This window comes from Bufo bufo, chromosome 4 (assembly GCF_905171765.1).
Source record: "Bufo bufo chromosome 4, aBufBuf1.1, whole genome shotgun sequence".
Taxonomy (NCBI): Eukaryota; Metazoa; Chordata; class Amphibia; order Anura; family Bufonidae; genus Bufo; species Bufo bufo.
In genome coordinates this window covers 384042423-384057635 of record NC_053392.1, presented here as the reverse complement: position 1 = coordinate 384057635, position 15213 = coordinate 384042423, and the positions used below count along the sequence as shown (strand labels likewise).

The following is a 15213-nucleotide window of genomic DNA, read 5'->3' as shown; positions in this document are numbered from 1 at the left end:
GGGTATACTCCACTTGATCCCCTGCGTACAGGTTGTGACGGGCCGGTGGTAGGTAGTGGCGCTTGACAGAGCGGCGGCCCACAAATATTTCTTCCCCTGAATGGCTATCTTGGAGGAAGCCCACTCCTCTCTCTACAGCGAACTATAGTACATTCCCTGTGTCCCTGATGAGCTTTGGGTCACCGGGCCGGGGGTCATCTAACACCTGCTTGACCCATTCCTCAATGGCCAATAGGACTTCAAGATTTAGGCGTCCCGCTCTGGAGGTGTTGGCTCTGGGAGGCGGAGTGGAAATTCCAGCCGCCTCCGCCGCACCAGTATGTGTGCATGGCGGAGCTGACTTGGGCCTACTAGGAATATCGGAGTCCACTGGGCCTGATGCAGGGGCAGCTTCGGACCGGGCCTGGGCCTCAGGGAGCGCAACTGCTCCTACCTGATGTTGCGGCCGGGTGGCCGGTTCCGATGCCTCTTGCTGGTGCGCGGGGACCTCCGTGATAGGGGATGTCATCGTGGCTGTCTCTGAAGCTGTAGTCCGCTCTGCAGAAATCGCGGCTTGATTCTGGGCCGGGACGTCACTTGCTGGTAAAGACGGTAAGGTGATTGATGCAGTCGAGGCATGGCATCTGCTTCCGGGGGAGCGGGTTGGAGTGCGGTGGCCAATCTGGGATGCAGGCTCACTAGTCGCAGAGGGATCTACTGCCTCCGGGGTCGCGGCAAAGACGGAGGGGCCACTTCTCTTTACCAGCTGAGAAACTCTAATCTCTGGCGGGTGGTCTTCATAGACAGGCTCTCCTCCGATGACCATCTGGTCCCACTTAGGTGAAGGGAGCGCCATCTTTCCTGCGTCTCCTCTCTCACTTAGTACAGGGAATGAGGGTGGAGCCCAGAGGGACGAGTCTTCACTCCCTTGGCTCACATTGCAAAGTTCTTTGTGGGCATTCTTGAGAGTTCCCACTTCTAGGGGGGGCGTATTCCGCATCTTTGCGCTCTTGAGAGTGCGTTCTTGTGTTTTCCTGCTTCTGAAGAGCATGAAGAAGCGGCGCCATTATGCAAATATGGCGAATTAACCCTTGGAGTGCTGGTGCGCACGTATTAGCGATTTCTGGCACAGCAATTGAGCAATAAAAGTCAATTTTCTAGGGTTTTGGCACAATCCTCAGATCTTGCAGTACTGTTAAACATGCAATTTGATCCTGTTGGCAGGAATAGGCACACAATTCGGTTCGTATCCTGTTCCAGTGATGCCACTTTTGCAATGAGCAGGACTGTGGTGCGGTTACACTGACGCCAAATTATGCAATGGGTCAGGATATGGGTATAGTAGTCTATAGTTTTGTTTGTGATGCCAATTGCAGCGTGCGCAGGGTACACAGGGCCCTCCAAGATGTTATAACTCACGCCCCAGGTTAGGAATGCCGGAGTGGTGTAATGTCTCTGTATGGTAGTGGTAATAGTGTCAACGGTGTCTCCTACCTGGGTATGGCTGGACTCCAGGATCCTGGCTCACTTGCAATAAATTGAGTGTGGTGCTAGTAGGAGTAATAGAGGAATTTTGCAGCAGTAGTTGAGATCCAGACATTGGGTAAAGTTCAAACTTGTCTTTACTGGTTGTAGCTTTCATCCAAGCAAGATACAGCTTTAGTCTTAGGTCCCAGCAGGTATTGGCAATGGTTGGCAGGAATTTATCTTCTGCTCTCTCATGTACCTGGAGCTTGCAGGAAAGGACGTCTGCTTATTACCTCTAAACTGTGGCAGGAATTTGGCTTCTGCGCTTTCTATCTTTTGCTTTATGGGTACCAGTGGCGTAGGGATCGCCATAGCAACCATAGCCGTGGCTATGGGGCCCTACGCCGCCTTCTGTTGATTTTATTTTTTATTTTTTATTTACATTTACATACACACCACACACAGGCAGCCAGGCCCGAGCCGCGGACCGCCCGCCCACTACACTAGACTAGTGTAGTGGGCGGGGCGCAGGCGGTCCGCGGCTCGGGCCTGGCTGGGGAGGAGTCAGGACTGGAGCAGGGCGCACGCAGGGCTGGGCCGACACAGAGGCTGGGGAGGGTCCAGCCAGGCCACTGAGTAACTCAGAAGATCCGATGGTATATTCTAACCCCCAGGCGTTCCCATGGTGACGGGGACGCTTGCCTGGGGGTTAGAATATACCATCGGATCTGAGTTTTCACGAGCTGAGTTTTCTGATGGTATATTCTAACCCCCAGGCGTTCCCAGGGACACTTGCCTGGGGGTTAGAATATACAAGGGCCACGCCGCTCACAGGAGTATATTTATAAACTAATCAGTAACTAACTACTTTAACTTTAATCATTGACATTGCTGATCTCTTTACAGGGATATCTTACTCTGTCTTAGCTCCGGTAACAGCAGGCAGTGCGGGAGGGCGGCGCTCACTCACTGACGTCACGCGCCTGCGCCGCCTAGTGGTAGGAGCAGGCGCGTGACGTCAGTGAGTGAGCGCCGCCCGCCCGCACTGCCTGCTGTTACCGGAGCTAAGACAGAGTAAGATATCCCAGTAAAGAGATCAGCAATGTCAATGATTAAAGTTAAAGTTACTGATTAGTTTATAAATGTACTCCTGTGAGCGTCGGGGAGGGGGATTTGTGGATGTTACTGTTTAGGGGAGGGGGATCTGTGGATGGCACTATTTAGGGGAGGGGGATCTGTGGATGGCATTATTTAGGGGAGGGAGATCTGTGGATGGCACTGATTAGGGGAGGGGGATCTGTGGATGGCACTATTTAGGGGAGGGGGATCTGTGGATGGCACTGTTTAGGGGAGGGGGGATCTGTGGATGGCACTATTTAGGGGAGGGGATCTGTGGATGGCACTGTTTAGGGGAAGGGTGATCTGTTGATGGCACTGATTAGGGGAGGGGGATCTGTGGATGGCACTATTTAGGGGAGGGGGATCTGTGGATGGCACTATTTAGGGAGGGAGATCTGTGGATGGCACTGATTAGGGGAGGGGGATCTGTGGATGGCACTATTTAGGGGAGGGGGATCTGTGGATGGCACTGTTTAGGGGAGGGGGGATCTGTGGATGGCACTATTTAGGGAGGGGATCTGTGGATGGCACTGTTTAGGGGAGGGGGGATCTGTTGATGGCACTGATTAGGGGAGGGGGATCTGTGGATGGCACTGTTTAGGGGAGGGGGATCTGTGGATGGCACTATTTAGGGGAGGGGGATCTGTGGATGGCACGGGGGGGGGCATAAATTTTTTTTGCTATGGGGCCCATGCATTTCTAGCTACGCCCCTGATGGGGACTGACTAGCTGAGGAGGAATATGGCTTCTCCTGGGTCTCTGGAACTTTACTCACAGCTATGTTCACAGGGTATGCTTCTTCCTGGAACTGGAGTTGTCTTCTTGCTTCTTCCAGCTGAGGCTGAAGGGCTCAGGCTGGGGATGATGATCAATGTCTCAGCCGAAAAATGGCTTGATTCCCTATATCTGGGAGCTCCTACACGCACAGGCTTCCCCTAGCAGGGGTGGCTGGCACACTGATTCTAACTTCCTTCTCCACCTATGAGGCAGGATGTGGGCACAGCCCATGCTGCTCACAGAGGGGGAAGCCAAGCTGGAATGAACTATTCCAGCTCAGAAATACTAAACTGAACCTAACTCCTTGCTAACACATTGCTGCCACCTGCTGGTGAACATTATAATTACAGCAACATACAATTAACAAGGTTTACAATGCACAGCTGTAAGGATATAAGGTAAAATTTCATCAGATGACAATGTTAATGCTCTTAAGAGATTGTAGCGCGGTAAAAGAGTTCAGTTACACAATTCTGGGGTGTTACACATATACTGACAGAGCGCTACCTGGTCCTGGTGGTCAGGGATGAGGACTGTGTTTCCCAAGGATTATTTTCTACTGGGAAATATAGGGCACAATATAATACACTAGAATCTATATAATATAAAAATATTAGCCCTACCCTGAATAATAATACTATAATAATTCGGTGGTCATTTAATATATTGAAATATGTCTATGTTAGGCATATTTCTGACACAGATTGTGGCGCAAAGGTCCTTAGCACCGCAATCTGCATATTTTCCCCGCTCATGCCAGGTCTAAAAAAGGATGGTGTGGGGAAGGCAAGGGATACAGTTATGGCCATCCAGTTATTGGATACCACCGCCATACAATGACCGGATAACACCTCTGTACAGTTACCGGATAACACCGCCATACCATGACCGGATAAAAGGATATAAGAGGGCACAGTACAGGGAATGACTAGGGGCACTGCACAGGGAGTGGTAAGAGGGCACAATGCAGGGTATAAGGGGGCACAGTACGGGGTGAGGGGCACAGTACGGGGTAGGGGCACAGTCACATGACCCTGTGACATTAGAAGGTCCTTTTGGTGAATGTGGTCCATACACCACCATGATGAGAGGCAGAGGAGTGAGACAAGGGTGTGATTATGTGGCTAAAGATAATAAATGTAACTGTTGGCCAGTACAGGCCCCAAAAATTAGGCAATAGGCATTCACCTGACAGCAGAGAACTTTGGATTCTGTGGCTGGAGGTACATTAGGCGGTCACAGGATAAATATGTAACTGTCGGCCACTACAGGCCCCAAAATATAGGCAAAAGGCATTCACCTGACAGCAAAGAACTTTCGATTCTGTGGCTGGAGGTACATTAGGCGGTCACAGGATAAAAATGTAACTGTCGGACAGTACAGGCCCCAAAAAAGTAGGCAATAGGCATTCACCTGACAGCAAAGAACTTTGGATTCTGTAGCTGGAGGTACATTAGGCGGTCACAGGATAAAAATGTAACTGTCGGCCAGTACAGGCCCCAAAAATTATGCAATAGGCATTCACCTGACAGCAAAGAACTTTGGATTCTGTGGCTGGAGGTACATTAGGTGGTCACAGGATAAATATGTAACTGACGGCCAGTACAGGCCCCAAAAATTAGGCAATAGGATTTCACCTGACAGCAAAGAACTTTGGATTCTGTGGCTGGAGGTACATTAGGCGGTCACATGATAAATATGTAACTGTCGGACAGTACAGGCCCCAAAAATTAGGCATTCACCTGACATAAAAGGCCTTTTATACCACTGTATATACATAAGGCAAGGACCATTCTTTGTTCTGGGTGGTGGCGGATATGTGTGGGCTGGCATGAGGAAATTCAATTACACTTGGTCATCACAGGTGTTGAATTCCTCTGAGATCCATGTCTCATAATTTTTTTTAAATGTGAGGTAGTCCACACTGTCGTGAGCTAGGCGAGTGCGCTTATCGGTCACGATCCCCCCTGCTGTGCTGAACGTCCTTTCGGACAGGACACTCGACGAGGGGCAAGACAAGAGTTCCATGGCAAATTGTGCAAGTTCTGGCCACAGGTCAAGACTGCACACCCAATAGTCAAGGGGTTCCTCGCTTCTCAGAGCATCCACATCGGTCGTTAACCCGATGTAGTTGGAAACCTGTCAGTCTAGGCGTTCCCTGAGGCTGGATCTGGAGGGAGGCTGTCAATGGGTTGGCTACAAGAATGATCTCATATCCGAAGTGACCAACACATCTTCAAACCTCCCTATTTTTGTAGGCGCGGTAGGATTGGTACCCGCACCTGTTTCGCTGTGGGTGGAAATTCCTCTGCCAGTGCCAGCAACAGCAGAATGCAGCATCTCTTGCAGCAAGGCCTGAAAATGCTGCATTCTGACAGCCCTCTGTGATGCTGGTAACATGTCTGTCATCTTGTGTTTGTACCGGGGGTCTAAGTACGTTGCCACCCAGTACAGGTCCTTGACCTTCATGCTTTGTATACGGGGGTCCCTCTTCAAACACTGGAGCATGAAGGCCCCCATTTGCACTAAATTGAAAGCGGTGGAGCGCCCTGGCTCCTGCTCATCGCCCAGGAGAATGTCGTCCTTGGTCTCCTCCCCCCAGCCACGGACAACACCAGGGATCCCCAAAAAGTTTAAAACCTGCTTGTCTTGCTCCTCCTTCTCCTCCTCCCCCCAGCCACCATACTCCTCTGACTCCTCTTCAGACTCCTGCTGATTTGTCTCAGATGGAGTAGCCCCCTCTGGGAATTCATTCAGCATTGCAACTTCCTCATCTTCCAGCGCCTGCTCCTTGACGGCTTGATCAATGACACGACGCAATGCACACTCCAGAAAGAAAGCGTAATGTAAGATGTCACTGATGGCACCCCGGCTGCGACTGATCAGTTTGGTGATCTTTTCAAATGGCCGCTGAAGTCTGCATACATCATGTATGAGCAGCCACTGGCGCGGTGAAAATAAACCAAGCTCCCCGGAACCTGTCCTGCCACAGAGTTCGTACAGGTAGTCGTTAACGGCACGTTTCTGCTGGAGCAGCCTATCAAGCATATACAAGCTGGAGTTCCAGCGCGTCGGGCTGTGACAAATCAGACGTCTGATGGGCAAGTGGTGTCGCCGCTAAACGTCAGCAAGGCGAGCCATGGCAGTGTAAGATCTTCTAAAATGGCCAGAAATTTTCCTGGCCTGCCGCAAGACGTCCTGGACCCCGGGGCATTTGGCAACGAATCGCTGCACGACTAAGTTCAGGACGTGTGCCATGCACGGCACGTGTGTCATTTTGCCCTGTTTCAGTGCACTCAGCAGATTGGCACTGTTGTTGCACACCACTTTAACAACTGTCAAATTGAGCGGGGTTAGCCACTGATCGGCCTGTGACCGCAGAGCTGAAAGCAATGCAGGACCGGTGTGGCTCTTGGCTTCTAGGCAAAACAGCCGCAGCACAGCATGGTAACGTCTCACCTGGTACATCGAATAGGTTCTGGGGAGCTTGGGGGGTGCAGCGGAAGAGGCGGTAGCAGTGGAAAAGGAGGAGTCAGCCGAGGAAGAGACGGAGGATGGAGTAGGAGGAGGAGAAAAAGAGGCCGGCCTGCATGCAATCCATGGCGGTAACACCAAATCCACACGGGTGCCACGGGATACATGCTTGATGGCCGTCAGAAGGTTCACCCAGTGGGCAGTAAAAGTTATGTACCTTCCCTGCCTGTGTTTGTCAGATCACGTGTCTGTGGTCATATGTATCTTGGCACTGACACTGTGTGCCAGAGATATATTAACTTGTCGCTGAACGTGGCCAAATAGTTCAGGGATGCCCTTCTGGGAAAAATATTTCCTTCCGGGGATCTTCCATTGCAGTGTGCCAATGGCCACACATTTTCTAAAGGCCTCTGAGTTCACCAATTTATATGGCAGTAGTTGGCAGGCTAGCAGTTCCGACAAGCCAGCGGTGAACCGTTGGGCAAGAGGATTATCCTGCATCATCATTTATTTACGCTCGAACATTTGGGCCATGGAAGCCTGCCTTGTGCCAAATGAACGTGACGAAGGTGGAGTGGAGGACAAATGGGAGGAGAGAGGAGAAGGAGAAGAGGCAGGACATGGAGCGCCGGGAGTGTGGCTCTGTGGGTTCTGACAGCGTTGCTTCCACTGGACTCGGTGATGGGAGACCAGGTGCCTTCTTAAGGTGGTCGCCCCTGGGTGAGTGTTGGTCTTACCGCGACTTATGCGTTGACAGCGCAGGCTGCACTTGGCAACACTATTGTCAGCAGTTAACACGTTAAAAAAAAGCCCACACTGCAGAGAGTGATGAGCCCACACTGCAGTCTTTGGGGGTGCACACAGCAGAGAGTGATGAGGGTGCAGATACAGATGATGAGGATGGTGCAGAAGCGGAAGGCTGAGTGAGCCACTCAACCAACTCTGGTGCCTCCTTTGACATAATCGCACACACCTTCTCCAACTTCCCACTTAGGCTCTGGCCTGGTGCACCTGCCTGACCCCTACCACCCCTGTGGAACGGCCTGCCTCTTTCTCTGCTTGTCATTTTCAAAATGACCCTGTGCCAAAGTCCTTAGAGAAGAGCAGTATTTGTGGAAGCTGATATATGGCAGGCATCAATCAGTTGCATCCCTGACGAAGGAGCCCGCACGGCCCCGAAACGCGTAGGAAGGTTTTTTGTCCCACGGAGGCCACAGTACTCCTACCTGTGACGTCACCTTTTTGGTTTCCAGGACAACCACAGTAACCAGTCACCTCGCACCGCGCTTGCTTCCGGCCGGGGCAGCGCTCGTGCTAACAGGTGAACGAAGAGGACACGCTCATTTGCAACAAAGAATATTAATAAAGAAGATTCCACACAAGCCGTCTAAGAAGGAAGGCTATCCGAACCAGAACAAGAACGCACATCAGGACGAACCTCCTTTCAGGTAGGAACCACACCAGTACCATTCTTATATCCCCAGCTCTAGCGGATTTATGTGACACCTTCTAATTGAGTCAGTTTCTTTGTCGCGTCCCCGATCCATCGCGTCCCCGATCCATCTAGTCCTCTCACCCAGCAACAGTAGCCGTTTAGAGTGTATTTCCTGCGCACATGTCCAGTATCACCCACAGGTGACACATTGGCCCTTATCAATCAGTTGCTAGTTGAAGCTGGTATATCACCCTCAAGCAGTAATTTTGTGGAAGCAGGTATATGGAAAACCTCTATCACTATTTTGTGGAAGCTGATATATGGCAGGCCTCAAGCAGTTGTTAGTGGAAGCAGGTGTATCAAAACCCGCAATCTGTATTTTGTGGACGCAGGCATATGGAAAACCTTTATCACTATTTTGTGGAAGCTGATATATGGCAGGCCTCAATCAGTTGTTATTTGAAGCTGGCATATAACCCTCAAGCAGTAATTTTGTGGACGCAGGTATATGGAAAACCTCTATCACTATTTTGTGGAAGCTGATATATGGCAGGCCTCAATCAGTTGTTAGTTGTAGCTGGTATATCACCCTCAAGCTGTAATTTTGTGGACGCAGGTATATGGAAAACCTCAATCACTATTTTGTGGAAGCTGATAAATCACAGACCTCAATCAGTATTTTGTGGAAGCATACAAATGCACTATAATATACTTTCTATGTTAGAAAGTATATTATAAGTAAATCACACCCCTCTGTGTATCACACCTATCGATAGCACAACGTTACCAGTCCTCAAAAGAGCCTGTCCCTGCTCCAAAATGCAACCTCTCCCTACATTGGCAAAGCACGTAATGTAAAATGGCTGTCAGATCGGGTTCTGTTATAGGGTTGGGGGTGTGTCTATGTGCTGAAACGTCTCAATTGGCTGTCCTGTCCTACCTGATGGATGTATCATGGGTCAAAGTTCAGCGCAATGCAAAAAAATTATGGCGCACGCGGACCTTGCCATATGTTCGCATGTTCAGCGGATCGCAAACGAGCAAAGTTCGCCATGAGCCGACCACCGGGCGAAACGCAAGGCCATCACTAATCACTACAACTTTTGAAATATATGTGAAGAGAGCCCAATAAAATGAATGGACAGTATAATCAAAATTCAACGGTGTTCCAGCTCAGGCAGATTGTGCAACGCTTATGCGATCTCCACCTCCTATCATAAAGTGCCAGACTTGGATGCCTAGGGCCCACCAGTAAAATTCATTTTGGGGGGCCTACTATAAAGCTACATGCAAATATTACCTGCTCACACAATGACAGACAACTACAAGACGACTGACTATAGCAACTTGGAGAAGGCAGGATATGAGTAATGAGTGTACTGGCTGGCCTGCATCTGTCCCCAAGTCATCTCAGCCCCCTATAAAAATAAACTGGGTCGTTTGCTACATAAAGTACCTAGTTTTTAGATGACCATAGGCTGGTTGAGGTGCTGTACACGCCTATCTATATGTAGTGCGGTCAGTATACTGTACTATCTGCCACTTGTGCAAAGGTAGGAGGACTAGGGGCGCACCTTACTCAGGGCCCATCGATGGTTTCACCTGTTCCCCTGTTGGCCAGTTTGAGCCTGGTATCATATAACCGATTCAACATTTTACATCTCAATAATCAGATTGTTTGACCTTCTCGTTTTCATTTGTGTAGAAAGAACATAACTATTGATTGTTATTACTGAAACAGAGGCAATATTTAGCAGTGGCTGCATTGAATTGGATTCTGTGGCTTATGTCTGAGTCTGCATCCAAGCCCATGTTTATACTGTGCTGCTCATATTCATATTTAGACTTTAATTCAGATGAAAGATATGACATGGATAGATATTAGATAGATGATTGATTGATAGATAGATAGATAGATAGATAGATAGATAGATGAATAGATTAATAGGAGAAAGATAATAGATAGATAGATAGATAGATAGATAGATAGATAGATAGATAGATAGATAGATGAGATGAATAGATAAATAGGAGAAAGATAATAGATAGATAGATAGATAGATAGATAGATAGATAGATAGGTATTAGTTAGACAGATAGACATATAGCATTTATCGATAATGAACATTACAGTGCATAGGAGTTATAAACATGTAATGCTGAATGTAATGCATCAGGGTTATTGTACTATGTAATAATGTACAACGCACAAGGTATTATATTATGCAATATAATATAGATATTCTATAATGAACAGGAATAAAGATGCTATATAGCGGATACCCTAAACTACAGAATGTAATGAAGATATGCTATCACACACAAGGGGGATAATGCTATATAATAAGGATATATGATGCAGAAGTTTGATGATGCCACATAATATATAAATTGTATTGTACATCATAATGTTAATGCTATATAATAACACACAGAAAAGTAAATGGGCCATGATTCATTTTAGAATTATTATCCTAAATAACATTACAATACTACAGAGGTGACAGTGCTTTATGATAATGAATTCTAGTCTCAGAGATGATTATGCTATGAAAAATGCTATATAATGAGCTATTAGAATACGTAAGGGTTTATGCTTCATAATATATGTATTACATTGTGCATGGATAAAATACAGCAGTATAGAGAGAGGGTGATGTTATATAATAAAGATAATGCCTGGAGTGATTATACATTGTAATGCACAGGGGCTATGACTATATTTGAATATGTATCATAGTGCACAGGGCTGATGTATAACAGCACAAGGGTTATAATGTAGGTATAATATGCTCACAATATACTGCTGTAGGCAACACTTTCAGGATTGCATGAGAATCTTTTAACATGATTTAGTGTTTTGTATTGTCAGAAAGCTAGAAAACTGTAATGGTTCACGCAGTCCATGTTTTATCACTCTTTGTGCTTTTGTTTGAAATCACTATTAGATCATTTTAATAAACTGTTTGATTGTAGCAGCAATACAGTTCACAGCCATTTAGTCCATTTCAATTTGTGGGACTATAACATACAGTTTTCGAAACAGAAAAAAATGAACAGAAAAAAATAGAGCAAAAACAAAAGGTGACCAGTTAAAACAGACACAATAGCATTGATATTACATGGGGGTGTCACAATACGACATAAAATGGAGGCCATTTCAGACTTAAGATATTACAGATTTTATAAAATGAATGAAGTTGGAAGTTGGTAGATCGGTTATTTCATGATCTATCAGTGCACTTCTGGGTGGTCATCACCTTAGTATCTTATCCCTGATGTCTTTTATTTACTTTTAAGCTTTCTTTAGGTAAATTAGTTGTCATTGTCTATAGCTTGTCATTAATAGCTGCTTTACCCATTAGCGCTGTATGTATCAGGTCTATGGAATTGGGCGTAGCTGGCAGTATTAATTATATCACAATTATTAATCTGTTAAACTTTTTGAAACTACAAATGTTAAAACCCGTTTTGCATTGTTTCCTTACTGTTGTGTATGATGTAGATGACTTCAACATAAATACCCAGAATAATCTAGAATATTATGTTACATTTTCACTCATTTTAATTGCATGAATAAAGTTTATAGGATGTTATTGCTATCCTCAATGATATCTTATACATGTCATCCTCCTACATGTACTTCATTTTAGCACTTCTGACAAGTTTATCAATTGCATTTTATTTTTGGCTATGCCACTGTAGATTTCTAATTTCTAGTGGTAAATATAGAAAGTAACTCATCTAAAACGTAATATTTTTTAAAGTTTTACCTTTCAAAAATAACTATTTTGAAAAAAGCATGCAAAGTGTATGGCAATAATACTAAAGTAATCATGATAATACAAAGAACATGGAAATGTCTGACACTTATAACTCTATACAGCAGGGTGATAGGCATTATAGCACTTACCTGCAACTTTGTTTCAGCCAGGGGTACTGCAGGTTCACTGGTCATCCACTCATAGGTGCCCCTTCCTGCATGTCCAAACTTTCTCCAGCTACTATCCAAGAGCCAGCGCATTCTGACAAATGTTGATGCTGCTGATGCCTAAATTCCAAACCACAAAATGCTGATTTTCCCACAATCCTAATCTTCGTCTGCCCTGACACAGCTGGAGGCCTGGGAGCTAATGATCATTGGTATAAGTACTTTCTCTGTTATTATCAACAGCGAAAAAAAAAAACCTTCTAGGCTACACCATCAGCCCAAGTCAATCTCTGTGGATTTGTCACACTGGCCTACATTACCAGAAAGCTGGCATCAGGTTTCAGGGAAGGGCAGAGAGGCGATTGGTTAGTACTCTGCATTAAGATTATTAAAGGAGAATTGACAAGCACATGGTCGGATTCTGGACTAATAACTTTGTACATTTAGATGTGTATTAACCCCTTATTTAAAAAAAAAACTAAAAAATTTCCCTGAAGTTCTAGTATGTGGCATACAGATGTATACAGTGAACTCTCTACAGGGAATAGTAGTAAAGGTCAGAGGCAGCAAGGACATGGGCTAAGTGACATGCTGAATTATTTAGAACCATTAGCGTTTAGATGTTAATGATAAATCTGCGGAAAGCTTTTAGCCTATAAGAGCTTTTCGCTATTCGGAAGATATGATTACGATAAGACTGCAAAAATCAGAGTCATGCACTAATAGTGCTAACAGTGCACCCTAATGACTGGAGTTTAACTCATTCTTTGCTGCAACTCTCTATTTACTTACTAATAATGCATTATATAGGCAAATATATATACAAGATGTACAGATAGCGCAGATGCTGAATGTTTATTTTAATAAAGTTTTATGTTCTTATGATTTCTCTCGCACTTGTCTCGCTCTAAATAAATTATTAGGAAGTTACTTGGATTCTTATGAAATTGATATTAACAAGAAAGGAAAGATTGACTATTTATTCTGTACAGCTCTGGAAGACTCGACAGCACAGCAACCATATAAAGGATAGTAGATAAGGAGAGAAAAGTATAGTACGTGTTGAGAAAAACACCATAAAGGTGGATTGACGCATAACTTTTTGCGGCAGATTTTAGAGTCAAACACAGGAGTGGATGCAAAAGAGAGGAGACATATTACTTTTTCTTTTATGGTTTATTCCTATATGATTTACTTTTATGTTTGGAAATGACAAAAAGAAAATCTGTGAATCCATCATTATACATACATTTTTCTATAAAAATTGAGCCTGGTATATTCGATGTGTCAGTAACCTGAGAGGTATAACATGACTGAATGCTTTGTCTGTAGATCAGAAAATAGATATTAGAATGAATGCATTTGTTTCCAGTGTTTTTCTCTATGAATAAATAATACAAACATATATAAAACATAACTGTTTTGAATGGAAACATTAAAAATTGAAGTAGTGTAAATGTCGCCACGCCAAACCAGTCTTCAAGTTTTAATGGAAATTCTCCTGTAATGACTTAATGTCTTTGTACATGGGCCGAGGATTGGGACAATTATTGGAACAAACATTCATAGAAAGGCATGTTCTCAAAAATTGGACTGTGTAAAGGTGCAATCGATCACCCAACAAACCAGCGAGCAAAAGAATGAAACAGTCTGTTATGATCGTACAAGCGCCTCATTTCCAATCATTGACCTGTCAGCTGATGTAAAAGGGCCCTCAGAATGTATTAGTAACATAGTTTGTACTGACCTTTGATATACCGTATTTTTCACCCTATAAGACGCACCGGCCCATAAGACGCACCTAGGTTTTAGAGGAGGACAATAAAAAAAAATTTCATTACACCTCAGATCAGACCCCCAATGTTAATGAGACCTCAGCTGACAGCCCCAATCAGACCTCCAATGTTAATAAGACCCCAATAAGACCTCAAATCAGACCTCAGCTCAGACCCCAATGTAAATGACCCCCAATCAGACCTCTGATAAGAGCCCCATGCCTCTTATCAGCCCCTATATCAGCCATTATGCCTCTCAGCCCCCATTATGCCTCTCAGCCCCCATTATCAGCCATTATGCCTCACCGTGCATTATGCCTCTCAGCCCCCATTATCAGCCATTATGCCTCAGCCCCCATTATGCCTCTCTGCCCCATCATGCCTCTCTGCCCCCATTATGCCTCCAGCAGCCTCATGTTTTAAAAAATAAAAAAACACACCTCTCCTGCTCCTGGACGCCACCGCTCCTGACCTAGATTGCGATCGTCTTCCTCCTGCTGTTGGCTGTGCTGTGAACTGGCGCGCACATCGTGAGGTCACAGAGTACCCTCACGCTATGCGCAGCCTTCACAGCCGACAGCCGAGGACCAGGAAGCGGTGAGTATGGAGCCTTTACCACTTCCTGGTCCTCCGATACTAATGAGCGCTTCCATAATGGAAGCACTCATTAGTATTCGCCCCATAAGACGCAGGGGCATTTCCCCCCCACTTTTGGGGGGAAAAATGCGTCTTATGGGGCAAAAAATACTGTATGTATGCATGGTTAACAGATTTTTTTCCCAAGTTTTATTTTTTCTAAACTAAATCACCCTAATTTAATAATCTTTCTGGGCACTGCATGTCTGCCTCGTTCACAGGAGCCCCGAACTATACACAGTATTCCATGTGTAGTCTGACTAGTGATTTGTGGCAGCTCTATGTTCTCATCACTGGCATCTATGCCCCTTTTGATGCACCCATAATCTTATTGGCCTTGGCAGTAGCTGCCTGACACTGGTTGCTACAATTGAATACTTTTCTATGTCAGTTTTACCCAGTGTTTTACCATTTAGCATATACTGGTAATATGTATTTTGCTTTACTGTGTGCATAACCTTACATTTGTCAGTGTTAAACCTCATCTGCCACTTCTCTGCCCAAGCCTCCAATCTATCCAGATCCCTCTGTAGTAGTATACTGTCCTCTTCCATGTTAATTACTTTACACAGTTTAGTGTCATCTGCAAAAATTGATATTCTACTGTGCAAGCCTTCTAC

The 15213-nt window shown here is 45.4% G+C and overlaps 1 protein-coding gene across 1 annotated transcript in view; it reads right to left on the bottom strand.

Moving 5' to 3' along the window:
• Positions 1-12275, bottom strand: part of SMIM28 (small integral membrane protein 28) — a 40375-nt gene extending 28100 nt beyond the window's left edge. The window contains exon 1 of the mRNA XM_040427574.1: positions 12165-12275. Coding sequence (XP_040283508.1) covers positions 12165-12275 — 111 coding nt within the window. The remainder of the gene's footprint in view (positions 1-12164) is intronic.
• Positions 12276-15213: the final 2938 nt, after the last annotated feature.